The sequence below is a fragment of the Belonocnema kinseyi genome, chromosome 8 (assembly GCF_010883055.1).
Source record: "Belonocnema kinseyi isolate 2016_QV_RU_SX_M_011 chromosome 8, B_treatae_v1, whole genome shotgun sequence".
NCBI classification, from domain to species: Eukaryota; Metazoa; Arthropoda; class Insecta; order Hymenoptera; family Cynipidae; genus Belonocnema; species Belonocnema kinseyi.
This window is the reverse complement of record NC_046664.1, coordinates 65600105-65621023: the sequence shown is the minus strand read 5'-3', so window position 1 is coordinate 65621023 and position 20919 is coordinate 65600105. Positions and strand designations below refer to the sequence as shown.

The window sequence follows — 20919 nt, the reverse complement described above, 5'->3', positions numbered from 1 at the left end:
ACCTGACTTCTTGACTTATCAACAGGATACTTGCGACGCTAGTCTTCTTAACACCCAATCTAAAGGTAAATGTAAATTAGGAACATTTTTACTACAGCCAGATACTTATATACCAATTTCACATGGATACCTAGCTATATTTACCCAAACGGAGCAAATCGACTTGATCTGCCTCAATCACTCAATGGACTCCCAAACCATTAATATAGGAACATTTATAATAAACGGAAAAAATTGCAAAATTATGTCGCCAAGAATTTCACTGAATATTAGAAATAACGACCTAAATGTCACGCGGACAGTAAAACTGAATTTAACATACGACCTAGACATACCCGACATGACTTTAATAAAGAACAAAATGATTTTACTACCAAACATTATCGACTCAAATACGCTACGCAACACACACCTTAGTCTAGAAAACTCCGAAAGCATTTTAGATACGATTTCAAGTCATCACCGAGTCCAAACATGGAAACAAAATGCTTTAGAATGATTAAGATATTTAGGATACACATCTTTAGGTATAATTACCTTCTTGACTATGTATAAAATAGGACTGTTCAACGCTATAATTGATCTTGTGAAACGTCTAATAGGCAACTGTTATACAAATTGTAGTTTCGGAAACAAAGCCAATACTGTACACCGACAAGAGGCAGTTCCAATGATTAATACTAATGTTTCTGTACCGAAAATAATCACACCTAGATCTTTAAAATTTTAGGTTTTAAGAGACTAAAAACAATCCAAAAAGGGGGCTGTAATATGTAAACAGCCACAGCTTTCTCCTTTGAATAGATAAGCAGCCTATATATTAAAGGGCATTAGAGCCGCTAAGTTAGTTCTAATCTTGACTTGACTCTGTAACTATACTAAATAAAGGGACGTGATATCTCACTAGAGATATCACATATTTTTAAAAACACCTTTGAGCCTTTTTCATCATAACAGCCTTATGTCTTCGAAAATTCACGTTCGTCATACGATTGTGGAGCTGAATAAAAAATAATTTTTTCTGTTATTAATATTCCAAGATTTGGGTTCTGAACCCTCAAATTAGAGTTTAAAGTGTCATCAGTGAAAATTATCATCTTAACCCTTACTTATACGGCCAAAAAGTAAAATTAATAATAGTAAAGAAATTAAAATCTCCAATAAAAATACAAAAATGACAACTTTTACAAGTGGGCTTGGCGTGATTTGCACCCCTGTGTGTTGATCAAGGGTTAATATTATTTTTTATTTTCTCAAAGTTAATTCTTACGTAATTGTAAAGAGGAATCCTCTGCAGATGCATCGACGGTCGTGGATGAATTTGGTATGATGTTAGGGGCAGAAGACGAAGATGTTGATGAATTAGGTGCTGATTGAGAAAATTTAGCATCTACTGAAGTAACTGAATTCCAGCCAACCGCAGGGTCCTTTCGTGGATAATTTTGTTTCGGAGGTCCCGCTAAAGACTGATAATTGGATAAGGGAACGGTCCCTATGATAACTGGAGTATCAATTTTCAAATTTTTCCGACACCTGAAATTCATATATAAACTAGCTACAAATTCGATTTCGATTGTTTCCACTTTGCTTTTATTTGCAATAATATGGTGCTAATTTCACGAACACTTTGCTTCGTAGCAAATGTATTTGCTTCCTCATATCGGAAGCATTAGTGATTTTTTAAGTAATAGACAAACAAAAGTTTTCATTTAGATCAACTTAAAAATAGAAATTCACAAAAAATAGAAATATACAAAATAATGCAAACAATTTTTAAAATACAATGACAAATTCGATAAATAAATTTTGTTATTTGAAATGGTAATTTTTTTTAGCTGGAAAAGTGAAGTTGGAAGTACCGTCGCACTCTATCCTTTTCCTAACCTTATGTTTTTTGTACAAGAATTGTCAGAATAATTTTATTTAAAAATTTATGATCAAAAAAGCTTTTCTATCCATGCATCAACTTTGAATTATGTCATTAAAAAAGTTTGCCTGTTTAAAACAGACGTTCCAAATATTATAAATGAGTATAACTTCCTTGCTTTTCAACAAAGTGTATTAATATTATAGGTCAATCGGTTTGTCTCCAATCCGGGAATCTTTTTTATCCTTGCATAGACTTTGAATTATGTTAATGAATAAAAATTTACTATAAAAATCGTTTTTTTTTTTTTAATATTAAGCATGACCATAGCTCTCTTACTCTTCAATCAAATGTATCAATATTATATATAGGTCAATCGATTCGTCTGGAATGAAAACATCTTTTCTATTCTTACATGAACTTTATATCACGAGAATGAAAACCAAGGAATGAGAATGAACCAAAGAATGAGAATGAACCAAGAAGTCTTTCATATTCTTGCATCAATTTTGAATTACAGTTAATGAAAACAGTTTTACGCTAAAAATCGATTTTTTAAATATTATAAATCAGTTTTAAGATATCAGCGGTGAAAATAATTCCTCCAAATTTCATAAATTTGTCTGCAATCGTTTTCAACTTATCGCGTTCACAAAAAGTGTGACATCCGCACACACACGCATACGAGCGCGAGTAAAACTGCTTAGAACACTGTAATTAACATTTTTAAATTGAGAAACGCTTGATTAAACGATTTAAATAAATTTCAAAAATGTTACCATCACAAAGCTTTCTCTATGAGGGAGAAAAAATTATTCGAACTGTAAGCTAAAGTATTAGGCTTTATTTTCCAAAACGTAAGGCCCAAAACTAAGACACCTAAAAGCTAAGTTTGCAAAAAAAATTTATGACCCAAAAAATAAGACTCAGATATGACAAAATTACAGTAAAGTTATAAATGTTCATGCTAATTCTTCAGAGAAGCTAACAAAAAACTTATCAGTACTCACCATCCATTGACGAAGACTTCCAATATTACAGAGTATTTGACATCAATAATGCGATGGTGGTTTAAATTTGAGGGTGGTAGGGGAGGAACTTTCAAAATTTGCTTAAAACTGACGATTCGATTATGTTCGAGTGGGCTTGTGCTAACTTCGGCTACTGTGGTCCATTTACAATTAGTTCTGATGTCCGAACCAGGCCTATTTATACGATGTGTCACACACTAGAGTTAAGATATTATATACCATTTTTATTGCAGCATTTTTTAGGAAATAGTTTAATTTAATTTTTAAACATTGTAGAGCTTAAATATATATTTTGGAAAGCTTAAAATATGATAAATGAATCAGAGTTCCAATCTTCATACTAATTACAACTGAAAGAATACTCTTTTTGAGAACGTTTAAATACGTTCTAAAATATTCTTTAAATGTAAAAAAAATCAAAAATATTCTAAAATATTATATTATAATATTATATTATTATATGTTAAAAAATATTCCAGAATTGCAGAATAATCTAGAACATTTAAACATATTGTAAAAATTAAGAACATAATAAAATATTCCAAAACATTTGGAGACCTTCCAAAATAATCTGGATAAATTCAAAAATGTTTAAAATGTTCCGTAATTATGAAAAAAATTCTGAAAAGTCATAAATATTCCAGAAGTTTCGAATGCTATAGAATATTCAAGAACGTGTGTAAACTTTCATGAACATTCCTCAACATTTCAAAATATTCAAGAGCATTGGAAACATTTTAGAATATTCCAAAAAAATATATATTTTGTAGAAAATCTCTTACCTTTTCGAGAGACAATTTTACAGATGAAACTTCCACCCCCGATTCATTTTTAATATTGACTTTGATTGGAATCGTCTGTCCTGGCACATATCCTCGAACTGGCAGTGAATAATTCACAAGAAGTGGTGGCGAAGGATAACAGCAGCCAAAAGAGCTACATGTGATAAAGGTTTTAGATCCCTCTACCACTACAGATTCCTGAATAATAAAATAATGTGATAATTTAATAACCTAGAATTTTCTTTAATAACGTTTGAGAAATTCTATGTATGACTGAAATCGATTGTAACTGCCGATGGAATAGAGACCTATCAATCTCTGATCCCTAGGTTGGTCAAAAAAATAGACTTTGAATTTTTTTGTCAATAACTTGTTATGGCTTGTTATTAAATTTTGTAAATTAAAGTTTGCTCAATTCTTAAGGAGTATTTTACAACTAATTTCCACTTAATAACAGCTTTTGCTGTTGACTCATAGCCAATCCCTTGTGTCGTGCCCGGAGAACATCCCAAAAACGCAGAATAGCAGTTTCATAGGTTATATAAATTCATTCAAAGGACGGTATTTTTTTCAACAATAATTATGTTTATTTGATAACTAACAAGTTTCCAAGTATTTTAAACTAATTTTAAACTATTAAAATAATTATTATTTGTTTTAACAATTTGTTCCTCCTTTATATCGTAAAAAGTTTTTTCGGGATAAATGATACAATTTGTGAATGTCAAGCTTAATATTTCTCTGTTAACCTATTTTACAAGTATTTAAACAATTTTCGTTTGTTAAAACAATGTTTTCCTCTGTGAAAAGTGAAAAGTTTTTATTTTCTGGAATTAACGCAGTTCATGGACGTTGAGAGCGAATGTTAAAGGCAGTTTGCAATTATTTTAACAATTAAGGATAATTCAATTGCGGCTTATATGAAAGATGGAGCAAATTCTAGTTTTTTTGGAATCTCTTACACTATTTCGCTTATTATTTTTTTAAACAATAATTTTTTAATAGTTTTTCATTCAACTTATGTATAGTTATTTTCTAGGCCAATTTCATTCAGATAAGAAAGTAATGATTAATAAGCAGAATACTGCAAGTGAAATATATACTTTAAATAATCGCAAACTGATTTTTACAAAAAAATCTTAGATGTAATATTCGTGAACTGAATCATTATTTCTGAAAAATTATAACTTTTCTCGATTCGCAGGGAAAAAGGGGTTAAACAAATTTTTTTAAATAATTGCAAAGTACCTTACAGAAATAATATTATTTTTAACATTTATCAGCTATATGATTTTTTCAGAAAAATATATTAGTAATTTTTTACAATTGTGTAGAAGGAAGTTTAAACGAAATTTTAGTTGCTTAAGCAATTGGAAATTATTTGAAAATACTCGAAATATGACACTTTTCTAATAAAGATAATTAATGCCAAACAAATTTTAACAAATACCGACTTAGGCATGAATTCTACAGGAAAAAACTGTAAAATTTCAAGCTATTGGGTGGAAATGATCCCTTGAGCATTCCTTAAGAAGTCGCTAAACTATAATTTACAAAAAGTTAATAACAATTAGATTGATCAACGAACAACAAGATTTTAACAGGCATGCTTTTGGACCATTCCACTAATCCCCGTCGCTCATCAGTATAAATAAAATGTTATATAGATTGAGTAAAGGTTTAACATATCAAAAATGAACAAAACTTCTACAAAATTACCGAAGCCCTGCAATCTGTATTGAGATCGTAGTTAGAAAAAACTGTGATGGTTTCTTTAATTGCTTCGTCAAAGTTCCAAGGTTGATCAATGGTACTTTCAACTCTATACCTAATATGACCTAAATCAGATTCCAAGCTGCTGGGTAAATCTGGAGGCAAAACATACTCGAAAGGATAAAGGTGTTCACCAGGTGATAATTCGAGCTCTTCATCTACATCTGTGGATTGAAATACGAGAAAAAATTATTTTTTATTTATGAAAACTCAGCAATCTTCAAATTATTTGTTCACGGCGTTTTACTTATCTTTAATTTATTATAATGCTGAACTTATTTTTAAATTCTCAATCATGAGAGTGTAATGTAATCGTCCAATTTTTTTAGAATCAAGTTGAGATGAATTTATATCAATGATTTAAATATAAATAAATAATACTTTCGTGGAGCTCATTGCTTCCAAATTAATTTAAATTTTTTAGACATTGTCTTTAAAATTAAAATTAGGTTTAAAATTGTGTAAATTCTCTTCAGTTAGTGGCGTCCCGTTTCTAAGTTTAATCTTTAGATTAGTCATCAAACTTTAATAACTGAGAATTTATTTTCTTAATCATGCAATTATATAAAACATCATTGCAATGGATAATTTATGAGATTGTTATTTAAATTATAGGATTATATGATCAATTGAATTTCAAATAGAGACATTACATCAGAATTATTAAATAATAGATTTTGTACATATTTAAAGACCTTACAAATATTTTTCGTAGGAACAAATTAAGCGTCCATAAAGTTTCAAAAATTCGCGGTTTTCGAAAAATAATATTTCTACATTAAACTATTATTTATCTACATTAAAATATTTAAATGTTAAATTGTAAATATAAAAATGGATCAAAATTTGACATTGTTTAATTTTATGAAGGGCTGCATTATTAATAATTGTCAGTTGATATTTTTAATTTTATAGTCGTTTAGTTTCAAGATTTTTATATTAATTTTGTAAATTTTGCTTATTTGGTTATTCAGAAAATTGTCCAATTCTAAATCCTTAATTAAAACCGCTAAGATTGAGAAATTTGAAAGGCATACAGTTGAAAAATGTTTCTTTTTTAATATTCTTTATAGAATTTGTTCGACCTCGAACATTTCATTATTTAAAATATTTACTTTATTTTTTATTCACTTAAATCTTGAAAATAAGCTATTTGTTTAATCATTTTATGATCATTGAATACACTGAATATTAATACATAAAAATAAAAATAAAAGTAAACTTACCAGAGCTATCTTCAAAAATTGAGTAAGTAATTGATAAATATACTTCATGATCGGAACAATCGTCTCGCTTCTTATTTGACTTTAATTTCCAACGAGTGCGCTGTCCTGATAAAAAAAACTATTTCAGTTAAATGATTGCTTAAACAAATCTTAATTACAAAATCACTTACGCTGGTTTTCTCTTGTATCAGTGTTGGCCTCTCCTATTATTTTAACAGTTATACCTAAAAAGCAAAAAGAATTTAAAAATTACCTAATTATATGTGACAGAGGTTTGATCTTTTTTCAAAGTTCACTAACCTTCTTTTTTATCATTAAAAATACAAAAAAAATATATAAAATTTTTATGAAGTAATGTTAGTGTTTTAGAAGTCAGAAAATTTCAAAAGACACTCAATTTTCTTTAAAAGAAAAGTATTTATAAAAAAACACGTAAAAAAACAAACAATGATTTATTTAAGTACTAAGCATATAAAAAACATTTACCTCGAATTCTTTTGGGAGAATCTAGAACAACAAGAATGCGAGCCTTAATAGTTTCTCCAGCATAATAAACTTTGTAAGGATTATTAAAGAATATTTTAAATTCTTTCAGACCCATTTTGAAGAGAATAGAAAACTGAATGAAACGCGTAGAATGAAACGCCACACTGAATTGTGACTAGGTTATTGGTGCTAGTAGCTACCTTGGGTATTTACAGTTCCAACTTTCATTTTCATATCATCTACGAAGCCGTTTTTCCCACTCCGCGAAGATCTTCTCGTGAAGTCTTGTGGGGGGCCTGTGAATTGAGGCCTCTTTAATTGAGGTCCAATTAACCACAATTGAATTTTTTCAATGGATGAATCAAATACTTTTACTGAAAACTTCACTTCAGTGGGTACATTTTATTTTATGTTTAAAATACAAAAATACTCTTAATACAAAAAAGATGGAATGGGACTGAATAGAGATTTTTCTATAAGAAATTCAAAACTTTTACCTATAAATTTGTACCCGGGAATTTGTTCACCCGTAAAAAGCGGGATTTTCTCGAATGTACTAATTTGCAAATTAAATATAATTTCATATATTTAATTATTCTAATTCTGAGAATGTACCTTATATTTTCTAAAAGAATTATAATTCTTAGGTGGAACATAGAATTTCAGTAAATAAATATAACTTGACGCGTCGGACAGGGAATTCCCGTGAAGAATTATAATGTTTACTTTAGGACCTAAATTTACGCAAGTAATTATAATTTTGAATTTTGAACAGGGAATTTCAGTAAAGAAATATAATTTTGAAAATTCAGATAGGAAATTCCGTTAAGAATTATAATTTTTACTACAGCGTAGATATATTTTGTAAAGAATTATAATTTTACTTGCGAATGTTTCTCATGATACGGGAATTTTTTAAAGAATTTTTATTTTGATTTAGAAAAAAGGAATGGTGAATTTCCGTCAAAAATTATAATTTAGACTTCTTTGGCGAATTCTCTGTCTAAAAACAGAATTATAATTCGTATGGCCAACAATTATCCAAATTTCCAATTAAGAATTATAATTCGTTTCAAAAATTGCCTGTTCTAATAAAATGTTTACAAATCTTTTGAAATTTTTAAAAATCATTTAAAGTTATTTAAATGTTTTAAACTCTTTTAAATTGAACCTAATACCTTGATCATACAAAAAATTTAAGGGGTTGAAATGAGGATCCAGCCTCAAAATTGTATTATCTTATTTTACTCCGTGAATAATAGAATTACATCTTTTTAAGGTAATTAGGGCCTATTCCTATTTTTAACAAAATTTGTATTTGAAGTGTAAATTGACTAATTTGAATAATTCTTGTATAAACTTCTATTTTATCCTCGGGTTTAAATAAAAAAAAATGTATACAAAAAATATTAAAATTAGTTAATTATTCCCTTCGAATCGTGATGGTCTAAAAAAGATGTAATTCTAGTATTTGTGGAGTAAAATGAGGCAATTCAATTTCGAAGTTGATTCTTGGTTCCAACAAGTAAATTTAATTGAAACGAAGTAGATTCAGAAGCACTGTATTAAGTTTTAACTGAGAACAAAAGCTAATTGAATACGTTGTACAGACTTTTGCACTTTCAATTCACTATTTACTTGAAAGCAAAAACCGAATTGAATCAAATAGAAGTAGAATCTAAATTCAAGGTACAATCAAAAGATTTAGAAAGAATTAAAGGAAGCAAAAGAATTTAAAAAAATGAACTGTAGACAAGTGTAAGAGGATCGTATAATTATAAATATAAATGGTGGGAAATTATATTCCAAGTTCTATAAAAAAGCATTTTATTTACAGCAATCTGTGAAAACTCTTTTTGCAGCACACGTAGGTCCCTACACTAATTTGGTGAAAAATATCTTTTAATTTTTCAAGTACATCAAAATCAGTCTTAACTGACTTTCAAAAATAATATAAATTGTTTAAATATATAAAAAAGTTCAAGATAAGTATCACTTTGGTATTAGAGGACTCGTTTCAGATGCATTTTCTTCCGGGTATTTCCGAGCTCTCAAAATTGGTTCTTGGTAGGTTGGCGGAGCTGAAAAAAAATGCTTTTATCAGACAATAACTTAGCGTTAAGTTTCTTTCACGTTCAAGTTAAAAATGTATCCAAACATTCCAAATGTACAAAAATAAAGTTTTTTTTATGCATTTGATCCATTGTTTACCTCTCAGCTTTTAATAAAGTGAAGCTATCTGATGGTTTCTGGACACAGATTCCTGCGTTACCCACATTCTAGAATGTCGGTAGCAGGAATCTTCTTTGAAAGAAGCACAAAAATAAAATAGCCATTTATGTAAATATAAATACGAACCTGCAGTGCAATATACAGCAGCGCCAGGAGAAAAGCCTTCTGAATTAACTTTTCGCCTAATTCGATCATTTTGCTGTCCAGAGGCCACTAAAGACTGATAATTGGCTATAGGAACGGTTCCTATCAAAATAGGGGTAATGATTTTCAAACTCCTTCGACGGCTAAAAGATACGAAAATAAAGTGAAAGTAATCAAAATATGACCCCTATTATTGGCTTCTAACCGTAAACATCTGACTTGTGATACTTGACCCCTGCACTTTGATCTCTAACCTCTTACCTCTCACTATTAAACCTTGAATCCTGACCTTCCCGGACTGTTTTTCAAAAGGACTTGTTTCTTTACTTTAGAAAGGTAAATATTAACTGACGTTCATCCATTTATCTTTAACATTACGTATGACTCCCCTCACGTTTGACCCTTGACCCCTGACTTTCACAGATTAGTTTTCAAACAGTTCTGCTTCCTTTTCTTCATAAATTCGAACCCTGACTTTAACAAATTACCCCTTGAATTTCTTGGATTTTTTCTTTAAAGTACCTCTGTCTTTTCTTCAAAAATACGAACCCTCTGACTCCTACAACCTTTGAGCCTAAATTCCAGAACTTTTCGGACTGACTTTTTAAGAGTAATTCTTCCTTTTTCCAGAAAATGTAACCCTGAATTTGACACTTGACCCCCGGCCTTTAAGCTTTAACCTCTCGCTTTTGAGTCTTGATCCCGGACCTTCTCAGACTTATTTTTTAATTGCATTTTTATATTTTATTCAAAATTGATTTTAATGGATCTTCTACTAACCAACACCATCTTTTGACATCAGCTTCTAATTTTAGTGTATAATTAATGGTAATGATGCCACAAGTGTTTAATGTCGAGGGCTGAAGGTCTGGAACTTTCAAAACTTGTTTATAACTGATCATCCCTTTATATTCCATTGGACCTTTGCTAATTTCAGCTTCTATAAAAGACTTCGTTTTTTCATCCGCCCGGGGTTTTTTCACTCGATAGATCACATTCTAAATAAATAAATATTATTTATATTTCAAACCGTCAGGTATTAAAAATGTATAGATATGATGCTTCAGGTTCAAGATAATAATTATTGTAAATAACATAAAATGATAATATTTTACCTTATGTAACGTCAATTTTACATTAGAAATTTTAATTCCTGATTTATTTTCCAGGTCGACATTTACTGGAATTGATTGCCCTGGCACGTATCCCCCCAATGGGATTGACAGATTAGCCGTTATAGTTGACAAAGTACAATAACAACCGAAGGCTTTACATTTCTCCACCATAACTGGTTTCTAAAAAGGAAAACTCTCAAATCATGTACATTTTTTTCAACAGGATCCATTACATTTTTCTATTTAATAATTCAGGGTGTCTAGCGTTCTAGGAATCCTTGAAAGCCTGGCAAGTCCGTGAATTTTTTCACTTAGAAAAACCTGAAAAATTCCTTCCATTTCACTTAGGGTCTTGGAATGTTTATTCCCTTAAAAAAATAGATTTTAACATTTTTTCTCTGATGTATCGTTCTTTGGTGGGTAAATGAATACAATAATAATTTATAACTTCGCCATTTTTTATTTGATTTTTAATTTTTGAAAGTAGAAAAATGCACCTTTTTAATAATGGTTTTTTTATTTTATCACAGTAAAAAATCATGACGGTTTTTTCAACTTTCACAACAATTTAATCATTTTTTGTTCCTAATATTTCCGAATCAAGTTAACGAGGCGACCCATGTAATGGCTTCAAAAAATCGATTTTTTTCATAGCTTAAATGGAAGCTTGTCTTCCCAAAAACATGAAGTAAAAGTTTCAGAGTCGTAAGTACATTCTTCAACCCCTAAAGGGCACACCCGCGCGCCTCGCGCTAGCCTCCCGATGCTGCCTTTTTTGAACATGTGAATCTTTAAACGCGTTTTTCTCTGTATTTCTTAGTTCAAAAGTGCCCTAATAAACCATAAAAGGTTTGAAAAGATTCGTTATATTCTTCATCCCAAAAAAAAATCCCAAAGTATACCCTAATTTTTGAAGTGTTACTTGTATAAGACTTGAACGACTTTGTTAAAAAAAATTATAGTTAATTGAGTGTTCATCTCCTTGATTAAAAAATGTGACAATTTTATTCAAAATTTCATTTTTTTGGATTAAAACTAATTTGTTTATCCGTTAATATAATTTTTAGATTGTTGATTGAGAATTGATATTTTTTAGTTGAAAATTCGGCTTTGTGATTAGAAAACTATATCTATAACTATATATACAGGGTATATATAGTTATACGCTTACGTCTTACGCTGAGGCTTACATACATGGCGAGTTGAATGCTACCCAAATTGCAAAATAGCAGAGGAGAGGACATTATATAGGGGTATTTTCATATTTCGCGCCTTTAAAGTTGCTTTGGATCGGCCATTCGGCCAAGTCCTTGCATTTTCGGATGAAGTTTATGATAGTTTCCATGGTTGCGTTCGAAACTTCAAACGGTTATATTCAGATTCACCTGTTTTCCCTAATCGTTGTCAGTAAATGTAGGCAATGTTAATTTAAAGTTTACGCATGTAATATTTCATTCACTTTATTTGAAACATATTCTGTCTATTCATAACATACCTTTTTTATGCAGTAAAAATAAGCGTTAAACACCATTCACTCTTCGCCCACTGGAAGCACAGAATATTATTAATATTTTATAGTATTTGTCACTTAGCAGACATTCTATAATGTTATTAGCACAGAAAAAAAATGACGTTTACTTCTCAGTTCACATGTCTCACTTCATTATTAATTAAACACTTTTATTATTTTTAATTACTATATAACATAACCTATATTGTCTTGACACTTGCATCCGTTTGAAGTTTCGAACGCAACCATGGAAACTGTTATAAACTTGATCCGAAGATGCACGGACTTGACCGAATGGCCGATCCGAATGAAACTTTGAAGGAGCGAAATATGGAAATACCCCTGTATAATGGCTTCTCCTCTGCTGCTGTGCAACTCGGGTAGCATTCAACTCGCCATGTATGTGAGCCCCAGCGTGTCCACCCTGTATATATAAAAATTCATATATATATATATAACATTTTTTATATATTGAAAATTTAACTATTTTGTAGATTTTAAACTTTAATATATTTTTTGTTTGATAATTCGACTTTTGACGATAATTCGTCGTTTTGGATTGAAAATTCATCTTTTTAAGTTAAAAATTAAACTTCTTTTTAGAAAATTCAATTGTTTTGTTGGAAATGCAACTGGTTTTGGTTAAAGATAATTTAGTTTGTTTAAAAGTTCAACAATTTGGTTAAACAATAAATTATTTTATTTAAAATGTCATTATTTCACTGGTAATTAAATCAGTTTGTTAGTAAGTCATTTTTTTGACGGGAAATTTAACAGTTTTGTTGCAAATTTGTCCTTTTGGATTAAAAATTGATCTTTTCTTGTATAAAAGTATTTTTACAATGAAATCAATTTTAGATTTTTGGACTTTAATTTGAAAATGTTCCGTTTATGTTAGATTCTATTATAAAAATGTTGCAAGATTAAAATTCTAATCTGAAAATTAGTTTTGAGGGAAAAAGAAATATTCCTCAGAGAGAAATAAGGGAAAATTGAAGAAATTTAAAAAATGAAGTTTTGCTTTCACCCTCTTGTAATGTTTTTTATATAGTTAAAATTTTTTTACTTTCGCTGTAGTTGAACATTCAGCTGCTATATTAACTTCAATTTTGACAACTCAGTCAAAAGGTATAGCCGGGTAAGCATGCAAAAAACGCCCCTAAAGGGAATCAAATGTCAAGTCCGCTATTTAAAATCAAACAATAAAAAAAACTTTCCTAAAGTTTCAAAACTTTAGCCGCCATATTGGATAAGTTGGGGGGGGGAGTCCATTTTCGTTTTTATTTTTCTCTCTGCTTCTATCGTCAGTAAAAGTCTGAAAAAAACACAGAACTTTTTTCAATCATTCTCAAAGTGCATTATGTTTACGAAAAAAATTTATCAGAAAATTCAAATTCAAAAAATGTTTAACATTACAGTGAAACCCTTGAATAACCCTCTCTTCTATAGCCCTTCCTAGAAGAATTGATGCCGCGCCGTAGGTCGGTGTAATAGGAGCTGCGTGAGGTGCGCGGGGTCTGCGGTTGTCACTCAGGCGAGCACTCAGGCATAAACAAACATAAGTAGAGCATGCTATAATGAGTTAGTTCCCACTCACCATCAGCCCCAAAATCGGCGCTATAGAAGAGTTTCATTGTATGATATTTTTTATTTTTGTGTAATAAAACTCAAGCACTATCTCATTTTTTTACCACGGACGAGTCACCCGGAGGGTTATTATTCTCATGTTTTCAGGTTTTTAAGCTTGAGGGGTCTTAGTGCAGAATATTAAAAAGAGTAATTTTCACATTAGGATGGTCTACATTTATACATGTAAAAATTCAACTTTCGGTTTTTGGTAATACCCCCCTTCTCTACACCTCCAATTAATTCATTTTCTGGAAAACTAAATATCGTTATTTTTTTCTAGCGCTAACCCGTGCCCCTGGGTTTTTGAAATTAAAATAGGGTTAACGGGTTGGAAACCTAAAAAGGTTCTGAATTTTTGTTTAATGTTCGCTAGACACCCTAATGAATTACAGCATGAAAATATTATTTTAAATTACCTTCGCTCTAGGATCTCTATTTAGGTCGCAATTAGACACAACTTTGAAGGCATGTTCAATTTCCTGATTGAATCCCCAAGGAAAACCAAAAATAGCTTTAGCTGTATATCTTATAGATCCGAACTCGGATTCGAAGCTACTGGGTAAATTTTGAGGTAACTTGTACTCAAAAGGACGCACGTGTTCACCAGATGGCAATTCAGTTTCACCTGTTCAGTTAAATAGGTAGGTAGGTAGTAAATAGGTAGGTTCTGTATAAGTCAGGAGACAAAGGTGAAACGTCAGAATTCAAATGCACAAGAACCTGGATTTAAGAACAGTCTTGGGCATGACTGACAGTGGCTTTGGTCGTAAATCCAGGGAATACAAACGTAAACATTCAGGACCGTCTGAATTATTTGCAATTGGAATATATAATATTACGCAACATACCCACGTGAGTACCAGGACACTGCCCTTTTGTCGCGTTGCTGCTGAAGAGAGAAATTATAGAAACGTCTTAAAGCCAGGTTTCAGTGTATATGTAAGGTCATAGAGGCCGTGCATAAATTATACAAAGTATTTTCTTAAAGGGGAGACGCCAACGGGTTTCAATGCTATCTTACATGAAGGACGAGGGGTCGAACCCATTTATAACTTAAATATTTTTAAGTCTGCGTAACAATAAGGAATTAAATCTATTAATTAAATTAATTAAATTAGTTTTGAAAAATAAAATTTTCTAATAACAATCAGTATTTAGTTTTATTTCTGTTTTAATTAAAAATGAATTTCAATGTCTATTTAAACTATCTTATATTCTTAGTCTATAAAATTGGTAAAATTTTTATTTCTTCAACTGGATAATAAAGACTGAATTAAGGGAACACAAGCAATAAGAAAAACCAACTAATTTGGTTTGGTTAAAAATTTAATTATGTTTGTGAAAATGCAACAAGTCGATTAGAAAGTCATCCTTTTGGGTTGAAAATTCAAATTTTGTCTTCAAAATTCAATTTGATCGAAACTTTGTTGTTTTTCTAGTTTGAAATTTCATTTTTTTATTTTTTGTTGAATGTTATTTTTTCTAATGCAACTATTTGGTTAAAAATTAATTTATTCTGGTTGCAAATAAACTTTTTTGTTGGAAATTCAAATTTTCAGGATTAAAATTCAACTATTTGGTCGAAAGTTAAATAATATTTTTAATAATTTACTTTTTAGTTAAAGTTTCATCTTTTTAGCTAAAAAAAATTTTTTTATAAAATAATTTTTTTTAACTGAAATTTTCTCTATTCCACTTTTGGTTCGAATTGATTTTTTCATTTGAAAATTAAACTACACTTCATTTGATACTCATGTATTTTGTTAAAAACTCGTATTTCGCTAGAAAATGATTACTTTTGCTTTAAAATATAACTATTCGGTTAAAAATTTATGTTTTTCCTCAAAATTCATCTTTTTTGGTTGAAAATAATTTTTTTGTGGTGTAAAATTAAACCATTTGGTGAAAAATTAATCTTTTCTGGTTAGACATTGAACTATTTTGTTGAAAATTCGTCATTTGGTTTGAATTTAACAGATTTTGAATAGAAATAAAAATATTTTTCCGCTGAAATATCGACTATTACAGTTTTTGTTCAGAATTAATCTTTTTCGGGTAAGAATTCAAGTGCTTAGTTCAATGTTAAACTCCTTTATTAAAAATCATTTTGTTCTTTAAAGGATCATAATTTTAGTTGAAAATTCAAGTGCTTTTCAGAAAATTTTTCTGCTTGGCTTGAAAATGCAACATTTTGTTAGAAAACCCAACTATTTGGTAGATAATTCACTCATCTTCTAAAAAATCCGTTATTTATTTTAAATTAATATTTTGAAATAAAAGTTTGACTACTCAATGTTTGATTAAAAAAATATCCTTTTTGCAATCTTCTCAGTTGAATCTCAAAAATCTAAAAACTCCAAAAACTTTTTTGGTCGGAAATTCAATTTGATCGAAGCTTTTGTCCTCGTCTGGTTTGAAAATGCATCCCTTTCCGTTGAACATTGCCTTCTCTTTGGCTTTATAGAAAATTAAAATTTTTGTCTACAAAATTCAAATATTTGGTCGAAATTTAATTAATTAATTAAGTTTGGTTAAATATTGATCCTCTTAGTTTAAAAATCCAACGATTTGGTAAACAATTTATTATTTGATGAAAATTCGACTCTTTTTTCAGATAATTCATTTTATTGGTTAGACTTTCAACATTTTCTATGCATTTTTTTTATTGATTGAAAACTCTTTTCTATTTGAAAATTCATCTCTTTAGTAGATATTTAATCTTTTGTGCTTAAAAATGCAACTTTTTGGTGTAAAATGAATCTTAGTTGGTTGAGGACTCAACTATTTTCTTTAGAATTCGTCTTTTTTGATTGAATTCAACAGTTGACGAACCTCAACAGAGGGTTGTACGCAGTTGAATATATAAGAAACAACAAATTTCAGAGGTCAAAGTTTAAGCCTAGAAGTCTAAGGTGAATGAACAATTGTAAATTAAAAAAGGCCTACCAGCGTGCCCTCCAGCTATGTAAAATCTTCTTGAAAAATACTCTTCATGAGCAAAGGACTCCGTACTCTTTTTTGCAGTATGGCGTAGACTATTATCTGTCTCTTTTTTAGTTACCCTCCAAAAAGTTTGGGCTACTCCTTTTATTTGAATCCGTATTCCTGATAACAAATATAATTCAACTTTTTAAATCAGCATACCAATTTCTTATATTAAAAAGATTATCTCGGCTAAGAAATATAGGTAGATAGAATAAGTACTAAATCCAGTGGGCAGCAGGACATCCTAAAGACGTCCTTAGAATGTATTATACCTCTGTCTTGTGATTTAACGTCTATAAACCATTCTCTGGAACTTTTCATATCTTTAAAACACCTTAGGATATCCTCAAGACGTCTACCAAAAGACGTCTTTAGGGCAATTTTAGGCACGACTCTAGGACTTGTGTGCCCATTGGGTATCTAATTATCTAATTCAAATTTTCAATGTTGTTAATCATAATCTCTCTCGCAATATTTCTTTCGCAATTTATTGAAGAACGGAATACTTAAAATCCTTTTGATATGAAATTATAAAAATCTATTCAGTACGAAAAACATTCATACATGATTAAATATATACAGTTACACATTTCCAAATACGTACCTCTATATTTTTGTGGAGTGTCTAAGAATATGAAAAGTTTTCCTTTGACAGTTTCTCCAGGGTAATAAATAGGATTATCAAAAATAATTTTTAATTCTTGTAGACCCATTTGGAAGAGGAAAACGAATGATTACGACAAACCGGTTACCAGTTTTGTTTACATTAATTCAATCTTTTCCGTTATAATTTAAAGTAAATTCCAGAATATTATTGTAACATTCACTTCATACACTTGAGAAAAAAACGTATTTACAACCCGCTGATAATAACTCCTCGGCATTAAAGTCTGGAAAGAAATGAGCAATGTTATTATCATTGAGACTCACTATCTGTAAGATCCAGGGGCGGCGCAGCCAGTATGGATACCATAGAGAACTCCGTACACGGAAATTTCCATGTATGTATGGAGCCAAAAAACATATTTTTTCAAATTTTGAGAGGGTACAAAAGTTATAGTTTGGTACCCGAATCTCCCGCAAGAAGTTACAGATAAAAAAATATATATTTTATGTTCACGCGTCTACAATAAAACTGAAAATGTGAAAATAACGAAGAGCCTATAATTATCCTCTGAAAGCCGTGTAGCAATGCAAAAATTACAATACATTATAAATTGTCAATAAATTTAAATAAATTATTTAAAGTTGAATTAGAGCATGAATGCATCGAATCGTATTGGAAAATATCATTAGGTCCAGGAAGAATAAAGAAACTACCCAAACGCCATCCTTTTTCAAAACCGTTTTGTACTGGATAAAAATTTTCTAAATATGGGACGCATGTCCTAGTAAAATGGTTCATCTCGGAAAAAATTTGAAGTGGATTTTTTGAAAATAGATAATAAATTAAACTAATTAAAAAAACTAAATTGATAAAATCAAAAAATAATTTAAATCTAATTACAGTTTTATATATCTCGTGTTGCATTAATTTTGATTTTGCATGAATGGGGGAATTTTTCTCAAGTCTATACCTAAGGCATAGGTCCTATGCGATTTTACAAAAAAGATCGTGATGAAGAAGAGGGGGGGGGGGGGGAGATTCTACACTGGCAGCTCCTATTTCGAATGTACTAAACTGCTTTCTTATCGAATAAAAAATAGGCACATATATGCTTTTGCTATACTTTTGAGAATCTCTTTAACGGTTATAACCATTTTTTAACTTGAAAATTATACCCCGTTTCAAATTGAAAAATAATTTTATATTCAACCCATTTTTTTGGATCAAAAATAGAGATCAGGATTTTGTCTTTCGAAGTATCTTAGTACAGGATGCAGGCTTTTCATTGTTTTAGATCATATAAATAAAGATCATTGCGGTGAATCGATGGCGTCGTAACACTCTTTATTTATTTTATCAAAAAAAAAAAAAGAAAAATCATCATCTTGTGTTTGAAGATTTTCGAAGAAAAAGTCTACTCCCAAGCGACAGTGTTGCTAAATTGAGACCAAAAAAGTTTTTCAGTTTTGAGGAAATAAATGTAGAACTTTACAATCTCAAAGTTACACTGATATTGGAATAGGCTCGGCTGCAGATTGCGATATAAAATGTAATCTACAGTTTAAATAAAAAATAGGAACTTGCTCCCGAAATATTGGGTTTCTGAATGAAGCTAAAAGATCTAAAAAAGTTAGAAAATTATGAGTAAATCCTGCAAGAATTTTGAGATTACGAATCAACTCAAGGATGACTTGCCATACTGATGCGCTGCCAACATTCCATGCAGAAATTTCGCCATCTTTCCCTATTTGAAGTTGGGTTCCGATGAGGTCCCTATCACAATATCTAGCCTTTGTTTGTAAGCTGAAAGCCATATCCTTGTGGCGAAAATACGCCAAGCCACTTGCGAGGGGGATGCAGAGAGCTGTCATCATTGGGTCGCTTCGTGTCCTCAAAACACACGAGGGTTTCGCCGGCCTGTCGTCGTGATTTCTTCGTTCCCTGTGACCACCGATTTTATGCTTGGGACACATGGCGATAGGTGAGTCACGAAAAACTCGAAAGTATTGTTGTCGCTTTTCCACCATGCCGATGGGATAATTTAAAAAACACGAAGAAAGGAGTGTTGCCAAATTCACGGACATAAATTCCAGATTTATACTTAAACATTTTCTTAACGACAGGCAGATGTTCTCAGTATTTTCAAAAATTTTATTTGGCATATAAGCAAAAGTAACTTTACCCAGGCGGAAATCTTATATAAAGTTTATATATAGTGTGAAGTATTACATATAATATGCATTTGCTTTATACATTTTTTGTATAAAACTGATGAATATTATATATAAAACTTCATACTATAAATAAACTATATATCATTTTTCCGCCTAGGCATTGTCAAATATCGATCAAAAATTCTATGTTTACAATAGGTGAAATATTGCTACTTCAAAATCGATATATTAGAGGTTTTCCATAAGTTTTCCATAATTGAAGTGAATTTAAAAGAATTCAAGGGAATTCAAAAACATTTGATGAAATTCATCTAAATTCGAAATAATAAAGAAAAATTCAAGAGAATAGACTAATATTTCTAAATCCAAGATAATGAATTGGATTCAGATAAATGGGAGTGGATCGAATTAGTGAATAAGAATTTGATAAAATCCCAAGCCTGACGGAAGGGGTAGGTTGGGTAACGGTGAGATTCTCCTCAGAGGTTTTCATCAGCCTGAATTCTAAATTTTTAAAAATTATACATAGAGTCTCATCATTCCCCCCCCCCCCCCCCAATATTTTTCTCTCGACGGACCTGCAAATTCATAAGAATTCAAGGTGAATTTAAAAATATTGAAATCCAAAAACGATCCGTTGGATTCAGTGGATTTCAAAGAAATGCCACAGAATTCAAAAGAATCCAAGGAAATTAAGAAATAGATTTAGAGCTTAATTAAATACAGGTTCACTCTTGGATTGATTGTTTTAATTTATAAAAATAAAAGTGTCTAAGTAGTGACTGACAATTTATTTGAGAAAAAAATGACTAAAATTAACTTAGTGAATGCGTGGCTGCCATTCTTATAGAAAATTCGGACTAAATTCATATAGTAAATTTAATTCTATCTTGATGAATAGTTCATTCGTAAATACCTTGAAAATTTATTTTGTATGGTTTTTAAATATTAAAAACATATTGAAAGTTCGGTGTCGCAATACGTCACACGCGAAGAGTTACATTTTGTCAATGAGATAATAAGAAAAATAATATGCTAATATTAAAGAATTTTATGTAAATAAAAAAATTGCGTTCTTCATATGAAATTCGTTGGATTTTTTGCTTTAATTAAAGGAATTTCCGTAAATCAAATTCAATGTGCAGTTGTTTCAATTCTACATGAAAAATTAGGCATGAAAAAGCTATTGGCAAGACGGGTGCCGCGTTTGCTCTCAGCTGAGAATAAACGCAATAGAGTGGTCGCCTCTGAGGCTTTTTTGGCGCGCATAAGTCGGAATCATGAGGAATTTTTTCGTCGATTTGTGACTGTGGATGAAACATGGATACACCATTACACTCCTGAGACAAAGGAACAAT

General features: G+C 30.4%; 2 protein-coding genes across 4 annotated transcripts in view; both read right to left on the bottom strand.

Moving 5' to 3' along the window:
- The window catches only part of LOC117179004 (arrestin domain-containing protein 17-like), a 12220-nt gene extending 4854 nt beyond the window's left edge, over positions 1–7366 (bottom strand). For 2 of the 3 annotated variants that reach the window (XM_033370614.1, XM_033370616.1), the window contains exons 1-7: positions 7166–7366; positions 6850–6903; positions 6680–6784; positions 5400–5617; positions 3681–3878; positions 2878–3095; positions 1271–1533 (exon numbers count right to left, since the gene is read on the bottom strand). In XM_033370614.1, the coding sequence (XP_033226505.1) occupies positions 1271–1533; positions 2878–3095; positions 3681–3878; positions 5400–5617; positions 6680–6784; positions 6850–6903; positions 7166–7280 (1171 nt within the window). In that variant the 5' untranslated portion in view covers positions 7281–7366. Of the gene's footprint in view, positions 1–44; positions 1001–1270; positions 1534–2877; positions 3096–3680; positions 3879–5399; positions 5618–6679; positions 6785–6849; positions 6904–7165 lie in introns of those variants that run through there. The other variant, XM_033370615.1, reaches the window with a different exon arrangement.
- Positions 7367–8968: 1602 nt separating this feature from the next.
- The window catches only part of LOC117179180 (arrestin domain-containing protein 17-like), an 83915-nt gene continuing 71964 nt past the window's right edge, over positions 8969–20919 (bottom strand). The window contains exons 2-8 of the mRNA XM_033370911.1: positions 17385–17670; positions 16742–16900; positions 14212–14420; positions 10657–10836; positions 10322–10539; positions 9524–9684; positions 8969–9246 (exon numbers count right to left, since the gene is read on the bottom strand). Coding sequence (XP_033226802.1) covers positions 9158–9246; positions 9524–9684; positions 10322–10539; positions 10657–10836; positions 14212–14420; positions 16742–16900; positions 17385–17493 — 1125 coding nt within the window. The 5' untranslated portion in view covers positions 17494–17670 and the 3' untranslated portion in view covers positions 8969–9157. The remainder of the gene's footprint in view (positions 9247–9523; positions 9685–10321; positions 10540–10656; positions 10837–14211; positions 14421–16741; positions 16901–17384; positions 17671–20919) is intronic.